The 14,716-nt window shown below is 52.1% G+C and overlaps 1 protein-coding gene across 1 annotated transcript in view; it reads left to right on the forward strand.

Moving 5' to 3' along the window:
• The window catches only part of LOC130118618 (glutamate receptor ionotropic, NMDA 2D), a 33,294-nt gene extending 18,753 nt beyond the window's left edge, over nucleotides 1-14,541 (forward strand). The window contains exons 6-10 of the mRNA XM_056287059.1: nucleotides 6,059-6,264; nucleotides 8,734-8,902; nucleotides 11,670-11,823; nucleotides 12,706-12,831; nucleotides 14,279-14,541. Of these exons, the coding sequence (XP_056143034.1) occupies nucleotides 6,059-6,264; nucleotides 8,734-8,902; nucleotides 11,670-11,823; nucleotides 12,706-12,831; nucleotides 14,279-14,541 (918 nt within the window). The remainder of the gene's footprint in view (nucleotides 1-6,058; nucleotides 6,265-8,733; nucleotides 8,903-11,669; nucleotides 11,824-12,705; nucleotides 12,832-14,278) is intronic.
• The last annotated feature ends 175 nt before the right edge of the window (nucleotides 14,542-14,716 follow it).

The following is a 14,716-nucleotide window of genomic DNA, read 5'->3' on the forward strand; positions in this document are numbered from 1 at the left end:
CAGATGGTTCAGAATTAATCATGAATTGCAGTATTAATAAGTATTCATGAGCTATTAGCTAGCTTACACAAGTAAGTATTGGGTAACACTTTATAAAAACTACGCACCATGAAGCATTAGTTAAGTATTAGTAACTACTGAATACTTAACTTACAACTAGTAACTACCTGAATTAATCATGAATTGCAGTATTAATAAGTATTTATAAATCCTCTATTAGCACACTAACCATTGGTGCATGTCTTGCTTTACAAATACTTACATATACTTTACAAATACTTTACAAATGCTTTATAAATACTTTACAAATGCTGAATTCAGTAGTTACTAATACTTAACTCATGCTTCATAGTGTGTAGTTATTCAAGTGTTACCTGTGTTGTAATGTGTGTGTCTGCGGGGAGAGCATGTGTGTGTCTGCAGGGAGAGCATGTGTGTGTCTGCGGGGAGAGTGTGTGTGTGTCTGCGGGGAGAGTGTGTGTGTGTCTGCGGGGAGAGTGTGTGTGTGTCTGCAGGGAGAGTGTGTGTGTGTCTGCAGGGAGAGCATGTGTGTGTCTGCGGGGAGAGTGTGTGTGTGTCTGCGGGGAGAGTGTGTGTGTCTGCGGGGAGAGTGTGTGTGTGTCTGCGGGGAGAGTGTGTGTGTGTCTGCAGGGAGAGTGTGTGTGTGTCTGTGGGGAGAGTGTGTGTGTGTCTGCAGGGAGAGCATGTGTGTGTCTGCAGGGAGAGTGTGTGTGTGCCTGCAGGGAGAGCGTGTGTGTGTCTGCAGGGAGAGTGTGTGTGTGTCTGTGGGGAGAGTGTGTGTGTGTCTGCGGGGAGAGCATGTGTGTGTCTGCAGGGAGAGTGTGTGTGTGTCTGCGGGGAGAGTGTGTGTGTGTCTGCGGGGAGAGTGTGTGTGTGTCTGCGGGGAGAGCATGTGTGTGTCTGCAGGGAGAGTGTGTGTTGCTCTCCTGTCCAGTCTGTTCTTGTCTGTGTCTCCAGAGACTTTGACTGAATGTCTGTGGTAGAAGTGTGGTCGAAATACTGTCAGTGTCTCAGCCCCTTCTCCTCTCTCTGCCACACACACACACACACACACACACGCACACACACACACACACACACCTATACACATGCATGCACACACAAATACATGCTCAGACACGTGCACATTTTCCATATGCACACACATACATGCGCACGCACGCATGCATGCACACATACACATGCACATTTCGCATATGCACACAGCGCACACACATGCATGCACATACACAAATACACTCAGACACGCACAAAAATTTTGCATATGGGCACACACACACTCACACACACTCTTTCACACCCACACCAGCTGCCAAACTTCCCTTGACTGTCATTCTTCTTCCTGCTGAACACTCAGCACCACATTTGTGTGTGTACATGTTTGTGTGTGTACATACGGGTGTGTGTACTGTGAGTATATTTGTCCTATATGTTTGTGTGTGTGTGTGTGTGTGTGTGTGTGTGTGTGTGTGTGTGTGTGTGTGCATATATGCAAAATTTTTATGTGTATCTGAGTCTGAGTGTGTATTTGTGTGAGTGCATGCATGTGTTGTATGTGCATGGGTGTGTTTGTGTGTATGTGTGTGTGTATGTGTTTAAAAGTGTGTCTCCATGTCTCTACGTCTGTAAAGTGTGTGTGTGTGTGTGTGTGTGTGTGTGTGTGTGTGTGTGTGTGTGTGTGTGTGTGTTACTCCAGCTTCATCTGTCACTTAGGTGCAGGTTTTCTCAGCTGGCCCTTGTAGTGTGTGCTAAGAAAAGCTGTAAGAGGAAGGTACACAAACACCTCCTTGCCGAGTCTTTCTGGGTTTGTCTTGCTGTCAGAACTCTGCACACCAGAACTCTGCACACCAGAACTCTGCACACTAGAACTCTGCACATCAGAAATCTGCACACCAGAACTCTGCACACCAGCACACCAGAACTATGCACATCAGAAATCTGCACACCAGAACTCTGCACACCAAAACTCTGCACATCAGAACTCTGCACACCAGAACTCTGCACACCAGAACTCTGCACACCAGAACTCTGCACACTAAAAATCTGCACACCAGAACTCTGCACACCAAAACTCTGCACACCAGAACTCTGCACACCATAACTCTGCACACTAAAAATCTGCACACCAGAACTCTGCACACCAGAACTCAGCACATCAGAACTCTGCCCACCAGAACTCTGCACATCCATCCCGTGTCTCATCTGGTTTGCATGTAAACAGATCGCAGGGCCAAGGAGGAAGAGCGATAGCGCTACAGGAGATACACAACAGACATTTTCAGGTCAAATCCTGACAAAGAGCAGTGTGGTCTCACCACATCACATCAGTCAACATCACATCTCAAACAGCCACTTCTGCCACGATGCGCTACGGCATCGCCTCACACCGTCCTCCCCTCACACTGTCCCTTCACACCGTCCCTTCACACTGTCCCTTCACACCGTCCCTTCACACTGTCCCTTCACACCGTCCCTTCACTCCGTCCCTTCACTCTGTCCCTTCACACCGTCCCTTCACACCGTCCCTTCACACTGTCCCTTCACACCGTCCCTTCACACTGTCCCTTCACACCGTCCCTTCACACTGTCCCTTCACACCGTCCCTTCACACTGTCCCTTCACACCGTCCCTTCACACTGTCCCTTCACACCGTCCCTTCACACTGTCCCTTCACACTGTCCCTTCACACCGTCCCTTCACACCGTCCCTTCACACCGTCCCTTCACACCGTCCCTTCACTCCGTCCCTTCACTCTGTCCCTTCACGTCGTCCCTTCACTCCGTCCCTTCACTCTGTCCCTTCACGTCGTCCCTTCACGTCGTCCCTTCACTCTGTCCCTTCACGTCGTCCCTTCACGTCGTCCCTTCACTCCGTCCCTTCACTCTGTCCCTTCACTCCGTCCCTTCACTCCGTCCCTTCACTCTGTCCCTTCACGTCGTCCCTTCACGTCGTCCCTTCACTCTGTCCCTTCACGTCGTCCCTTCACGTCGTCCCTTCACTCCGTCCCTTCACTCTGTCCCTTCACTCCGTCCCTTCACTCTGTCCCTTCACACCGTCCCTTCACGTTGTCCCTTCACTCCGTCCCTTCACTCTGTCCCTTCACGTCGTCCCTTCACGTCGTCCCTTCACTCTGTCCCTTCACGTCGTCCCTTCACGTCGTCCCTTCACGTCGTCCCTTCACTCCGTCCCTTCACTCTGTCCCTTCACGTCGTCCCTTCACTCTGTCCCTTCACTCCGTCCCTTCATCCATCCCTTCACATCGTCCCTTAGCTCTGTCTCTTCAATCTGTCTCTTCACACCATACCTTCACACCGTCCCTTCACACCAGCCCTTCACTCTGTCCCTTTACACCGTCCCCTCACGCCGTCCTTTCACACCATCCCTTCACATCGTCCCTTCACTCTGTCTCTTCACTCTGTCTCTTCACACCATACCTTCACACCATCCCTTCACACCATCCCTTCACTCTGTCTCTTCACACCATACCTTCACACCATCCCTTCACTCTGTCTCTTCACACCATACCTTCACACCATCCCTTCACACCGTCCCTTCACTCTGTCCCTTCACTCTGTCTCTTCACACCATACCTTCACACCATCCCTTCACATCGTCCCTTCACTCTGTCTCTTCACTCTGTCTCTTCCCACCATACCTTCACACCATCCCTTCACACCATCCCTTCAGTCTGTCTCTTCACACCATACCTTCACACCATCCCTTCACACCGTCCCTTCACTCTGTCCCTTCACTCTGTCTCTTCACACCATCCCTTCACACCATCCCTTCACATCGTCCCTTCACTCTGTCTCTTCACTCTGTCTCTTCCCACCATACCTTCACACCATCCCTTCACACCATCCCTTCAGTCTGTCTCTTCACACCATACCTTCACACCATCCCTTCACTCTGTCCCTTCACGTCGTCTCTTCACTCTGTCCCTTCACTCTGTCTCTTCACACCGTCCCTTCACACCATCCCTTCACTCTGTCCCTTCACTCCATCCCTTTACACCGTCCCCTCACACCGTCCTCCCCTTACATCGTCCTTTCACACCATCCCTTCACACCATCCCTTCACACCGTCCCTTCACTCTGTCCCTTCACGTCGTCTCTTCACTCTGTCTCTTCACACCATACCTTCACACCATACCTTCACTCTGTCTCTTCACACCATACCTTCACACCATACCTTCACACCGTCCCTTCACTCTGTCCCTTCACGTCGTCTCTTCACTCTGTCTCTTCACACCATACCTTCACACCGTCCCTTCACACCATCCCTTCACTCTGTCCCTTCACTCCATCCCTTTACACCGTCCCCTCACACCGTCCTCCCCTTACATCGTCCTTTCACACCGTCCCTTCACTCCATCCCCTCACGGAGGGGGAAGAGACCCTCACCCCACATGTAGTCCAAAGCTTTGTGAGGATGAACTTCTCCCCTCAGAACCAATATTCATGCCATTTTGTTGGGCAGCCTATTTACTGTATTTATTTATTCATTCCTGTTATTTTGACCTACTACCCCCCCCCCGAGAACTTTATTTATTTATTCATCTATTTGAAATAAAGAAAGAAAGAAAGTTGTTCTCTGAAGGGGGGTAGTAGTAGTAGGTCAAAATAAAAGGAATTAATTAATTAATTACCCCCCCCTTTCTCCCCATTGTACCCCTCCAATTACCCCACTCTTCCGAGCCGTCCCGGCCTCTGCTCCAACCCCTCTGCTGATCCGGGGAGGGCTGCAGACTACCACATGCCTCCTCTGATACATGTGGAGTCGCCAGCCGCTTCTTTTCACCTGACAGTGAGGCGTTTCACCAGGGGGACATAGCACGTGGGAGGATCACGCTATTGCCCCCAGTCCCCCCTCCTCCTGAACAGGCGCCCCAACCGACCAGAGGAGGCGCTAGTGCAGCGACCCACATCCGGCTTCCCACCCACAGACACGGCCAATTGTGTCTGTAGGGATGCTCCATCAAGCTGGAGGTAACACGGGGATTCGAACCTACGATCTCCATGTTGGCTGGCAATGGAATAGACCGCTACGCCACCTGGACGCCCTCAACAACTTTATTTGTATTTACATAAATGCGTTGTTGCCCCTTTGAGAGGATAGTCACAAACGGTAATAAAGAAAGAAAAATAAAAAATATGTGACGACAAAAAAATAGCATCCATCCATCCATCCATCCATCCATCCATCCATCCATCCATCCATCCACCCACTACCCACCCGCTTACCTGCTCTCAGGGTGGCGGGGATGCTGCAGCCTATCCCAGCAGACATTGGGCAGCAGGCGGGGGGACACCCTGGACAGGCCGCCAGACCATCACACACACACACACACACACCTAGGGACAATTTAGTACAGCCGAGTCACCTGACCTACATGTCTTTGGACTGTGGGAGGAAACCAGAGCACCTGGAGGAAACCCACACAGACACGGGGAGAACATGCAGACTCATCCCAGACTCGCCGTAACCGGTCCCGGCCAGAGCGTCCCCGGGGTCAGGCCTTCATTAGGCCACCCTTACCCGAGGGATAGTGGGTGTAGATCGGTGTAGTGTTCGGGGACTCGTCGTTCTCCAGCGACCCCTCAGGCCCAGCCGGGCGCCTGCAGCCAAGCAACCGAAAGCGTCCTCCCTACGCCTCCTTCGCGGCCTGAGGGTGATGCAATCCACGCGAGGAGGCTGCAGCGTGTAAAATGGCGAGAGCAGCCGACAGGAGTTTGAAGGAAGCTGGTGTTACGGCTATCTCCTTCCTGTGGAAACGTGAGCCAGGGGAGTTATTCGATCCCCAAGGTTGGACTACCCTGGGACTCAAACCCAGAATCTTCTTGCTGTGAGGCGACCATGCAGTATATGTGGATTTGATGGGGTGGGCAACAAAACGGTACGGACCAGACTACTGCGTGTGCACGGACTGGGAGTGAAGTGTGAATCCAACCTCATCTGTATATTTGATTCTACCCTTCTACCCCTCGACCCCCCCCCCTCCCCACACTGCTACGTCATCTCTGCTCTGTTCCCCCAGGTAGGCTGGTGGGAGAATGGCGTCCTGAGGTTGCGGTACCCGGCCTGGTCCCGCTATGGGCCCTTCCTCAAGCCGCCTGACGACGCCCAGCACCTGCGCGTGGTCACTCTGGAGGAACGGCCCTTCGTCATCGTGGAGCTGGCCGACGCCGCCTCCGGGACCTGCATCCGGGACTCGGTGCCCTGCAGACGACCTCTCAACGCCAGGTTTGAGCCCAATAGGGGGATAAAGGTCAAATTACACATCCAGAATTGAATTTAGATTATCTTTGGTTTGGCTTGATTTATTGTGCTCATGACGAGTCGGTGTTATTCACAAAATCAGCTTGACTGGTGCGACGTGAGATGTCGTGACAGAGAGGTTTGTGCTCACAGGAACTGTAGTTTTGGGTTGAGTTTATGTTGCAGCCTGCACAGAGGCTGTAATATTACAGAAAAAAGATCCGCCTTTATATGTGGAAAAACCCCCACTGCCATCAAAACCGGCCTCGCCTCAATTAATTAATGGTGACATGGACGGGGCGAACCTTTTGCACAAAGCTCTGCTGGTGCATTCGTAATTCTTGGCGCTGTGCTGTGATTTAACTCGCATCAATCACGCATCAAAACCGGTCTCCACGTTCTTTGACCCCCGATCAATAGCAGACTGGTTTCCAGAGGACCAGGGGAGAGTGAGTCATGGCTCTGGAATGAGGCATGGTCGCACCGGAGTTCTGCGGTTCATCAGATTGTGGAAACATGACAGCCCTTATCCTTCACTAGCTGGTTATTGCCATCTCTCTGTGGGCCACGGTCGAGTGCTGCTCTCTCAGATCACCTCACGTCACAGCTCTTCGTCGGACCTCCTCTGCTTCATCCCTTTCTTTGGTCCGCCTTCCTCCCCTCTCCTCTCCTCTCCTCACCCTTACTCTTGCCCACTCAGTAATGGAAGAACCATTATGCAAATTAACCGGGAGGCATCTTACAGTTGAAATCCGTGATTTCCCTGTTCTGTCTCTCCCTCCGGCAGCAGGAACAGCAGACGACGTGCAGCAGCCGTTGCCATTGGCGGCCTTAGCTACCTACGTTTCAGTTGAAACGGGCCCCGCCCTCACAAAGGGCCCCCGACTGACATGCGAGAACTGAACAATTCACCCACTGTTTTTTTTGTTACTGTATACTGGGGCAGTGCCCGTTCGGGTGTAATTCACCCTCCGGCCACAATGTGGGATGCAATGGCAGAGTGGCGCTGCCACGGAAAGAATGCCTCTCTCTGTATGCATGCATGTCTGTCTTTCTCGACAACCACTCATTCAAATAACGTCACACTCCACACTGCACTTCCTTGGGTCTTCAGCAGTACACCCGCCAAGTGCGAAATCGATTGGATGGACTGTTGTCAAGGAAATCGGACATACACACACACACACACCCACACACACGCACACACACACACACATTCTTCCCTTGGCGACCGGCGAACAGCGCCACTCTGCCATTTCAACCCACGTTGTGGTCGGAGGGGGAATTACAACCGAACAGTCAGAGCAGAGATTCGTTCCATTTTAGTTCGATATTGTGGCAAGCTGTGGTTATTTCATCCAAAGCTGACACAGGGGAGCCACCGCTAGTGGGCGCTCGGCTGACATCTGCGCAATTACTGAACTTGATTTGACCCGTCCAGTCCAAAACAGCAGCTTGCAAAGGTCCTCGTCAATGAGAGGGAAACGAAACTTACCCATCCTAGTGGTGCAGAAATATCGAAAATATTCGACAAGAAAACAAAATGTCCTGATTAATAGTTAGGGTTCATTGTCAATTGTGTAAGCTGTTTTTATGTTAGCTGATACATAACTGTAAAGCGCTTTGAGTGGCTGCTGTAGCTAGAAAAGCGCTACATAAAATGCAACTTGATCGATTGATTGATCGATTGATAACACATTGTGCTATTCAATGCAGACTAGTAGCTGCTGAGAAGGGTGAGGCGTCTCCTCTTTCCAAAACAAAAATGTCATTGTTTCAGTTTTTAATGAAGGGAATTGTTTGGATTATTTCTATGCTGAGCTTTCCATGATGCTGAAAGTGCACAAAATGCATTTGAGTCCAAAAATGTACCGTTATTGATGCAAACTTGAATCCTCACTTTTGTTTCTCTTGTATGACTGGGGGGGGGGGGGTAAGCCCCCACATTAATTCTTGAAACGGGCCCCCAGATGCTTAAGGCTGCCTATGGCAATTGTGGCAGGTGTGCTGTCAGCTCAGCAGTAAACAGTTCCCACCCTTGTAAGAATGTCATCGTGGGACCAAAGCTATCACAGGCAAACTAATGTATTATAAACTACATCCAAACTGCATGGGAACACTGCTCTGCTTTAATATTGATTGTACAGCTGGCAGATTACCTGTCCAACAAAAGTGTCGCCACATCGCAGTCACATATTTCAAACTTTTTCCTGCTTGAGTGGGAACATGTTGGCCGCTGCGTCAGTGGTCGTCCTACCGAACATGTCAACAGCGGTATACAGAGAGTGTCTCCAACCATGGTAGAGATACCAGTTAGTATCATGTAATCTGAAACATGGTCCAGATGGATAAAATAACCATTTGTTAATGGAGAAAAATCCTGGCTGTCAGCTTTAAGACCCTCACATTTTCTTTCCCTGTCTCTTTCCCCTTTCGTCCTTATTTCTCTCACAGTTCCATCCAGGAGGGCGTCGCCCCGATGAAGCAGTGCTGTAAGGGCTTCTGTATTGACATCCTCAAAAGACTGGCCAAGATCGTTGGCTTCACCTACGACCTTTACCTAGTGACCAATGGAAAGCATGGGAAGAAAATTGATGGAGTGTGGAATGGCATGATCGGAGAGGCAAGTCGTGAATTGATATGTAATCTCTCTCTGGCAGATAGCAAAGAATCTTTGGCCCAAATATGGCCAACATCTGCAGTTATCTTATGGCCCACATCTGGCCTTGAATGACGGCGTTGACTCAGGGTGAGTGTGGCTGCCTCAACTCAGCCACATGTCCAGGTTGGGTGGGCCTCTTCTGGCCCACACAGCATGCGCCTTAACTAAAGTCAAGCCCGGCTCATGAAATTTGGGCCACATCTGGCCCACATAGTATGTGCTGTAACCCAAGTCAAGTCCGGTTCATTACATTTGGGCCATGTCTGGCCCACACAACACTTGCCATAACCCAAGTCAGGCCCGGCTTATGACATTTGGGCCACGTCTGGCCCACACAACAGTTGCCAGTGCCATAACTGAGCCGTAAGTACCAAAAGTGCCCCGGATTAGGCCCAAATGTGTCTGCTATCTGGGATTTGTGTGCTTTGTGCGTACCTGTATGTCTGTTGAATTTGTTTCTAACGTGTGGCAAAGCTGTGTGTGCGTTCCTTAGGGTATATATTTTTGTATTCTTTGTCTTTGTGCTATTGTCGCTCTATGTTTTATGTTGCTGCTTCCATCTATATGGCCTTTGGTGGCGTTCCTTGGCTTGTGCTACGCCTTCCAGGTGACCAGTTAAACACCACATGTCACATCAATCACGGGGAGAGTAATGGGCCCTTAATCACAGCCAGCGCTTAGACAGCTGTCGTTTATTATAAAAACACACCCATGCACACACACACACACACACACACACACACACACACACACACACGCACACACATGCACACTACATATATGAGAGTGAGAGAAATCATACAGTCGCACAAAGAACGTGGATGTGCATGCTGTCCAAGACACACACTCCTTTCTGCAGACATACCTAAACTAATTGCATGCATGCAAGTCCACAAACCTCCAAAAATTGCACACAAACACAGAGGTGCACACTAGAAAGCATGCAAGCACTCTCAGACACCCTCCGCCGAGCTCCACTTAGTTTTCTTGCTGATGGTTCTTTTGTGAGGCGGCACGTAGGCGCAGTGGTTAGCGTGGTCGCCTCACAGCAAGAAGGTCCTGGGTTCGAGCCCCGGGGTAGTCCAAACTTGGGGGTCGTCCCGAGTCGTCCTCTGTGTGGAGTTTGCATGTTCTCCCCGTGTCTTCGTGGGTTTCCTCCGGGGGCTCCGGTTTCCTCCCACGGTCCAAACACATGTAGGTCAGGTGAATCACCGTACTGAGTTGTCCCCAGGTGTGAATGTGTGTGTATGTGTATGTGTGTGTGTGTGTGTGTGTGGGCCCTGTGTGATGGTCTGGTGGCCTGTCCAGGGTGTCTCCCCACCTGCCACCCAATGACTGCTGGGATAGGCTCCAGCATCCCCATGATGCTGAGAGCAGGATAAGCGGTGTGGATAATGGATGGATGGATCTTTTATGAACAAGCCGGGTGCCCGACAAACACACACAGGGATGCTCACACACAGGCTCATCGTCCTCCCTCTGGACAAGACAAACATAGATTGCTGGCAGAAAGATTGACAGACAGAAATGCATGCGGACACACAGGCGCTCAGATGTGCAGTAGACACACATGTACACACACACGCACACACACACACCCACACACCCCTGCTGAGCCCTGTGCAGGGGGCTGTTGCTTCCACCGAAGTGTCCTACTGTTTCTCTCCTCCTCCCCGGAGGAGCTCGCCAAAGGCCAGTTGCTATGGGATCCAAAACTATCTGACCGCCCTCTCCCTCTCTATCATTTTTACGACTTGATCCGGAGCCAGGGCTTGCCCGTCGACCTACATCCGGATGCAGAGGTCCAAGCTGATGTTGGTGTTTTGATGGGATGCGCCAGAGCCCGCCCTCCTTTGATCAAGTAATCAGGGGGTTTGCAAAGTCGAGGCGAAAGCGTGTCGCTCTGCGCTTCACCTCGTTTTTCCGCTGATCTTCTCTGAAGTACCGGCGTGCCGTGTCTAATTTAGATTAACTTTTTTTTTCTCTTTTCTTTTTTTTTTTTTTTTTTGAAGATGAACTCGTGCTATCAGCAGATGCGGTGATTTTTTTTCTTTCCCCGCTGCTGGTGCAGGGGTGTACTAGCTCGTTTTTGTGAGACAGATCTACATGGGAGACATGGTCAGTGCTCCTACTGTATTGTACCTTGGGCCTTCTCTAAACCAGTGTAAGTACCCCTGCCTGTTTTTAGGGGTACAGGAGGTTGAACTACTGTGGCTGTCACTACTTTCTGTATCCGTCTTGAGAAGAATTCGGTGCTGTCCGTCATGGATTTGTGAAAGGTTGCGTAGGAGGGGGCGCCACGGTGGCGCAGGGGTCAGCGCGGTCGCCTCACAGCAAGAAGGTCCTGGGTTCGAACCCTGGGGTAGTCCAACCTTGGGGGTCGTCCTCTGTGTGGAGTTTGCATGTTCTCCCCGTGTCTGCGTGGGTTTCCTCCGGGGGCTCCGGTGTCCTCCCACAGTGCAAAGACATGGAGGTCAGGTGACTCGGCCGTACTAAATTACCCCTAGGTGTGAGTGTGTGTGTGAGCCCTGTGTGATGGCCTGGTGGCCTGTCCAGGTCGTCTCCCCGCCTGCCGCCCTGCGACTGCCGGGCTAGGCTCCAGAATCCCGCTACCCGACTTCGGGTAAGCGGCTTGGATAATGGATGAACGGATGGGAGTGGACTCGCCCGCTACAGGGGTTATCCACGATGGAGCACCGCTCTGACCACGATTTCCCATTCCTTGCAGGTGGTGTACAAGAGAGCAGACATGGCTATTGGCTCGTTAACCATAAACGAGGAGAGGTCAGAGGTCGTCGACTTCTCCGTCCCCTTTGTGGAGACGGGGATCAGCGTCATGGTGTCCCGCAGCAATGGAACCGTGTCGCCGTCCGCTTTCTTAGGTAAGAGGGTTTGGGTTGGCATCAGGGATTCTGCCGCCGTGCTGGATCCAATCTGACCGTTAAGTGTCGAGTTTGCATGAAACGGCTCAGACTTTGGCTGCCGGGCTTGAAGTTACTTTCTGCCCGCTTTTCACATCTCAATTTATAGATTGACTAAGTCAGCACAAGCCAAGGCTCCAGTGTGAGAACAGCGTTGTTGATTGGAAAAAAAAAATATATATATAACGGAGACGCCGCCTGTGGAAATTATGCTTGTGCAAGCTCTGACTCTCATCACATTCAGTAATCGCCTCCCTTACGTACAGTCTGCACCATCAGTTTTGCATGCACAGTTCCTCTGTCCTCTAAGAAAGGACGAAAAAAGAATCTGTTACGGGAGTCCGGGTAGCGTAGCGGTCTGTTCCGTTGCCTACCGACGCGGGGATCGCCGGTTCGAATCCCCGTGTTACCTCCGGCTCGGTCGGGCGTCCCTACAGACACAATTGGCCGTGTCTGCGGGTGGGAAGCCGGATGTGGGTGTGTGTCCTGGTCGCCGCAGTAGCGCCTCCTCTGGTCATTCGGGACACCTGTTCAGGGGGGACGGGGAACTTGGGGGGGGGGGTAGCGTGATCCTCCCATGCGCTACGTCCCCCTGGTGAAACTCCTCACTGCCAGGTGAAAAGAAGCGGCTGGTGACTCCACATGTATGGGAGGAGGCGTGTGGTAGTCTGCAGCCCTCCCCGGATCAGCAGAAGGGGGCGGAGCAGGGACCGGTAATTGGCCTGTTACAGGTAGTTATAATGGCTATATTAACGTATACTGATATGGTGTCCGTCTAACCCCAGCCATGGTAGCCTTGTGTGTCTGTGTGTGTGTCTCAGCACGTTTGTTCCTCCACCACAGAGCCCTACAGTCCAGCCGTGTGGGTCATGATGTTCGTCATGTGCCTGACCGTAGTCGCCGTGACCGTTTTTATCTTCGAGTTCTTCAGCCCCGTCGGCTACAACCGCAGTCTGCAGAGTGGCAAGAGTGAGTGATGGGTCTAAAAAACTGTCTTTTTTCTGTTTCCCCGCGTGACGGATGGGTCTGTGCACCGTCCATCACTGTTGCTGTACAGGTCCAGTGGGCAGGCGCTCGGAAGTCCACTCCCGGATCGCCGTCGACTTGAGAAATTTGGAGCCCTGCCGGTTAGAGAACGCGATAAAGTTAAACGACCGTCTCTTTACGTGGTTTCTATTGAGACTGACGTCCGAGCCGTATCTTGTTGTCGAGCGGTCGGCCGTTATTGTTCGAACGAAGCGCCGCGTTGTAAGGACGCGTCGTTGCGTTCTGCCCCCCGAAAGTCAAGCCGTGCACCGTGCAGGTCAGGATCCTGTGTGAAAGACACCACACCGCCGCCGCCGCCGCCGCCGCCGGGCTGCAATACCCCGATATTGAAGCAGCCGCATGTATTATTCAGCAGAGCGGTTTCACCCCTGTGAGGTTCAGTGTGCACGCCTCCTCGGCCCGGTCTCTGCCCCGACTCGCCTCTTTTACCACATGATTGCCGTGCTCTACATAATTCCACTTCTCCGCCGTCCTCTCGTATATCCCTCTCGGTCCCTCCTCGTCTCCTCCTCCCTCCTCCTGCACCTCTCGCTCCTGTCATCCGCAGGCGGAGCAGCCGAGCCCTTCTGCGTGTTGATTTGTGGCGTTTAGTTTAATCGTCTGTAAAGGTCACGCAGCCGCGGAAACTGAAAGGTGCCGCGCTCGGAACGTATCGACGAGCGCCGGCGTCAAGAGACGGGCCGGGTATTTACTTCTGCGGAGCCCGAGACAAATCATTCACGGGTACTCGGTTTGACTCCGCTGCTGCATTTTACAGTCAGATACTGTTGGGTTTTGTTGTCTTCCGTGTTGTTGTTACTGTTTATTTAGTTTTGCCCCCTTTTTTCTGCTTACGCTGTTGTCTGGAGCGGCGCGGTGGTGCAGCGGTCAGCGCCGTCACCTCCCAGCAAGAAGGTCCTGGGTTCGAGCCCCGGGGTAGTCCAACCTTGGGGGTCGTCCCCGGGTCGTCCTCTGTGTGGAGTTTGCATGTTCTCCCCGTGTCTGGGTGGGTTTCCTCCGGGGGCTCCGGTTTTCTCCCACAGTCCAAAGACATGTAGGTCAGGTGACTCAAAGCCATGTAGGTCAGGTGACTCGGCCGTACTACATTGTCCCTAGGTGTGTGTGTGTGTGTGTGTCGTCCCTGTGTGATGGCCTGGCGGCCTGTCCAGGGTGTCTCCCCGCCTGCCGCCCGGTGACTGCTGGGATAGGCTCCAGCATCCCCACGACCCTGAGAGCAGGATAAGCGGTTCGGGTAATGGATGGATGGATTGTCGTCTGGGAAAAGTTGATTTTAGCGTTGTTTCACCACTCCCAGCCGCTAACCTGTCAGCCTTCAAAACGTTCTCTCTCCCTCCTCCTCTCCCCTCTTCACCTCCCTCTCCTCCTGCAGAGGCCGGAGGGTCTACTTTCACCATAGGGAAGTCAGTGTGGCTGTTGTGGGCTATCGTCTTCAACAACTCCGTGCCAGTGGAGAACCCCAGAGGAACCACCAGTAAGATCATGGTGCTGATCTGGGCCTTCTTCGCCGTCATCTTCCTGGCCTCCTACACGGCTAACCTGGCCGCCTTCATGATCCAGGAGGAGTACATCGACACGGTGTCGGGGCTCTCCGATAAGAAGGTACCCCCGCTGTTTTCGCTCAAACGCCGCTGAACGATAGAAAAGGGGCAGTGGGGGGAAGAGTGGTGCGAGTCACTATGTACGTAGGGTTAAAGCCGAGGAACTTATCGGTAAATAGAAATCTGATCGCATCGAAGTTCATTTCTGTAAGTCGAGCGATGGACGGATGGGAAGTTCCAAACCCTACAACCCTTCCACCGAGGGCTTT

The sequence above is a fragment of the Lampris incognitus genome, chromosome 9 (assembly GCF_029633865.1).
Source record: "Lampris incognitus isolate fLamInc1 chromosome 9, fLamInc1.hap2, whole genome shotgun sequence".
Taxonomy (NCBI): domain Eukaryota; kingdom Metazoa; phylum Chordata; class Actinopteri; order Lampriformes; family Lampridae; genus Lampris; species Lampris incognitus.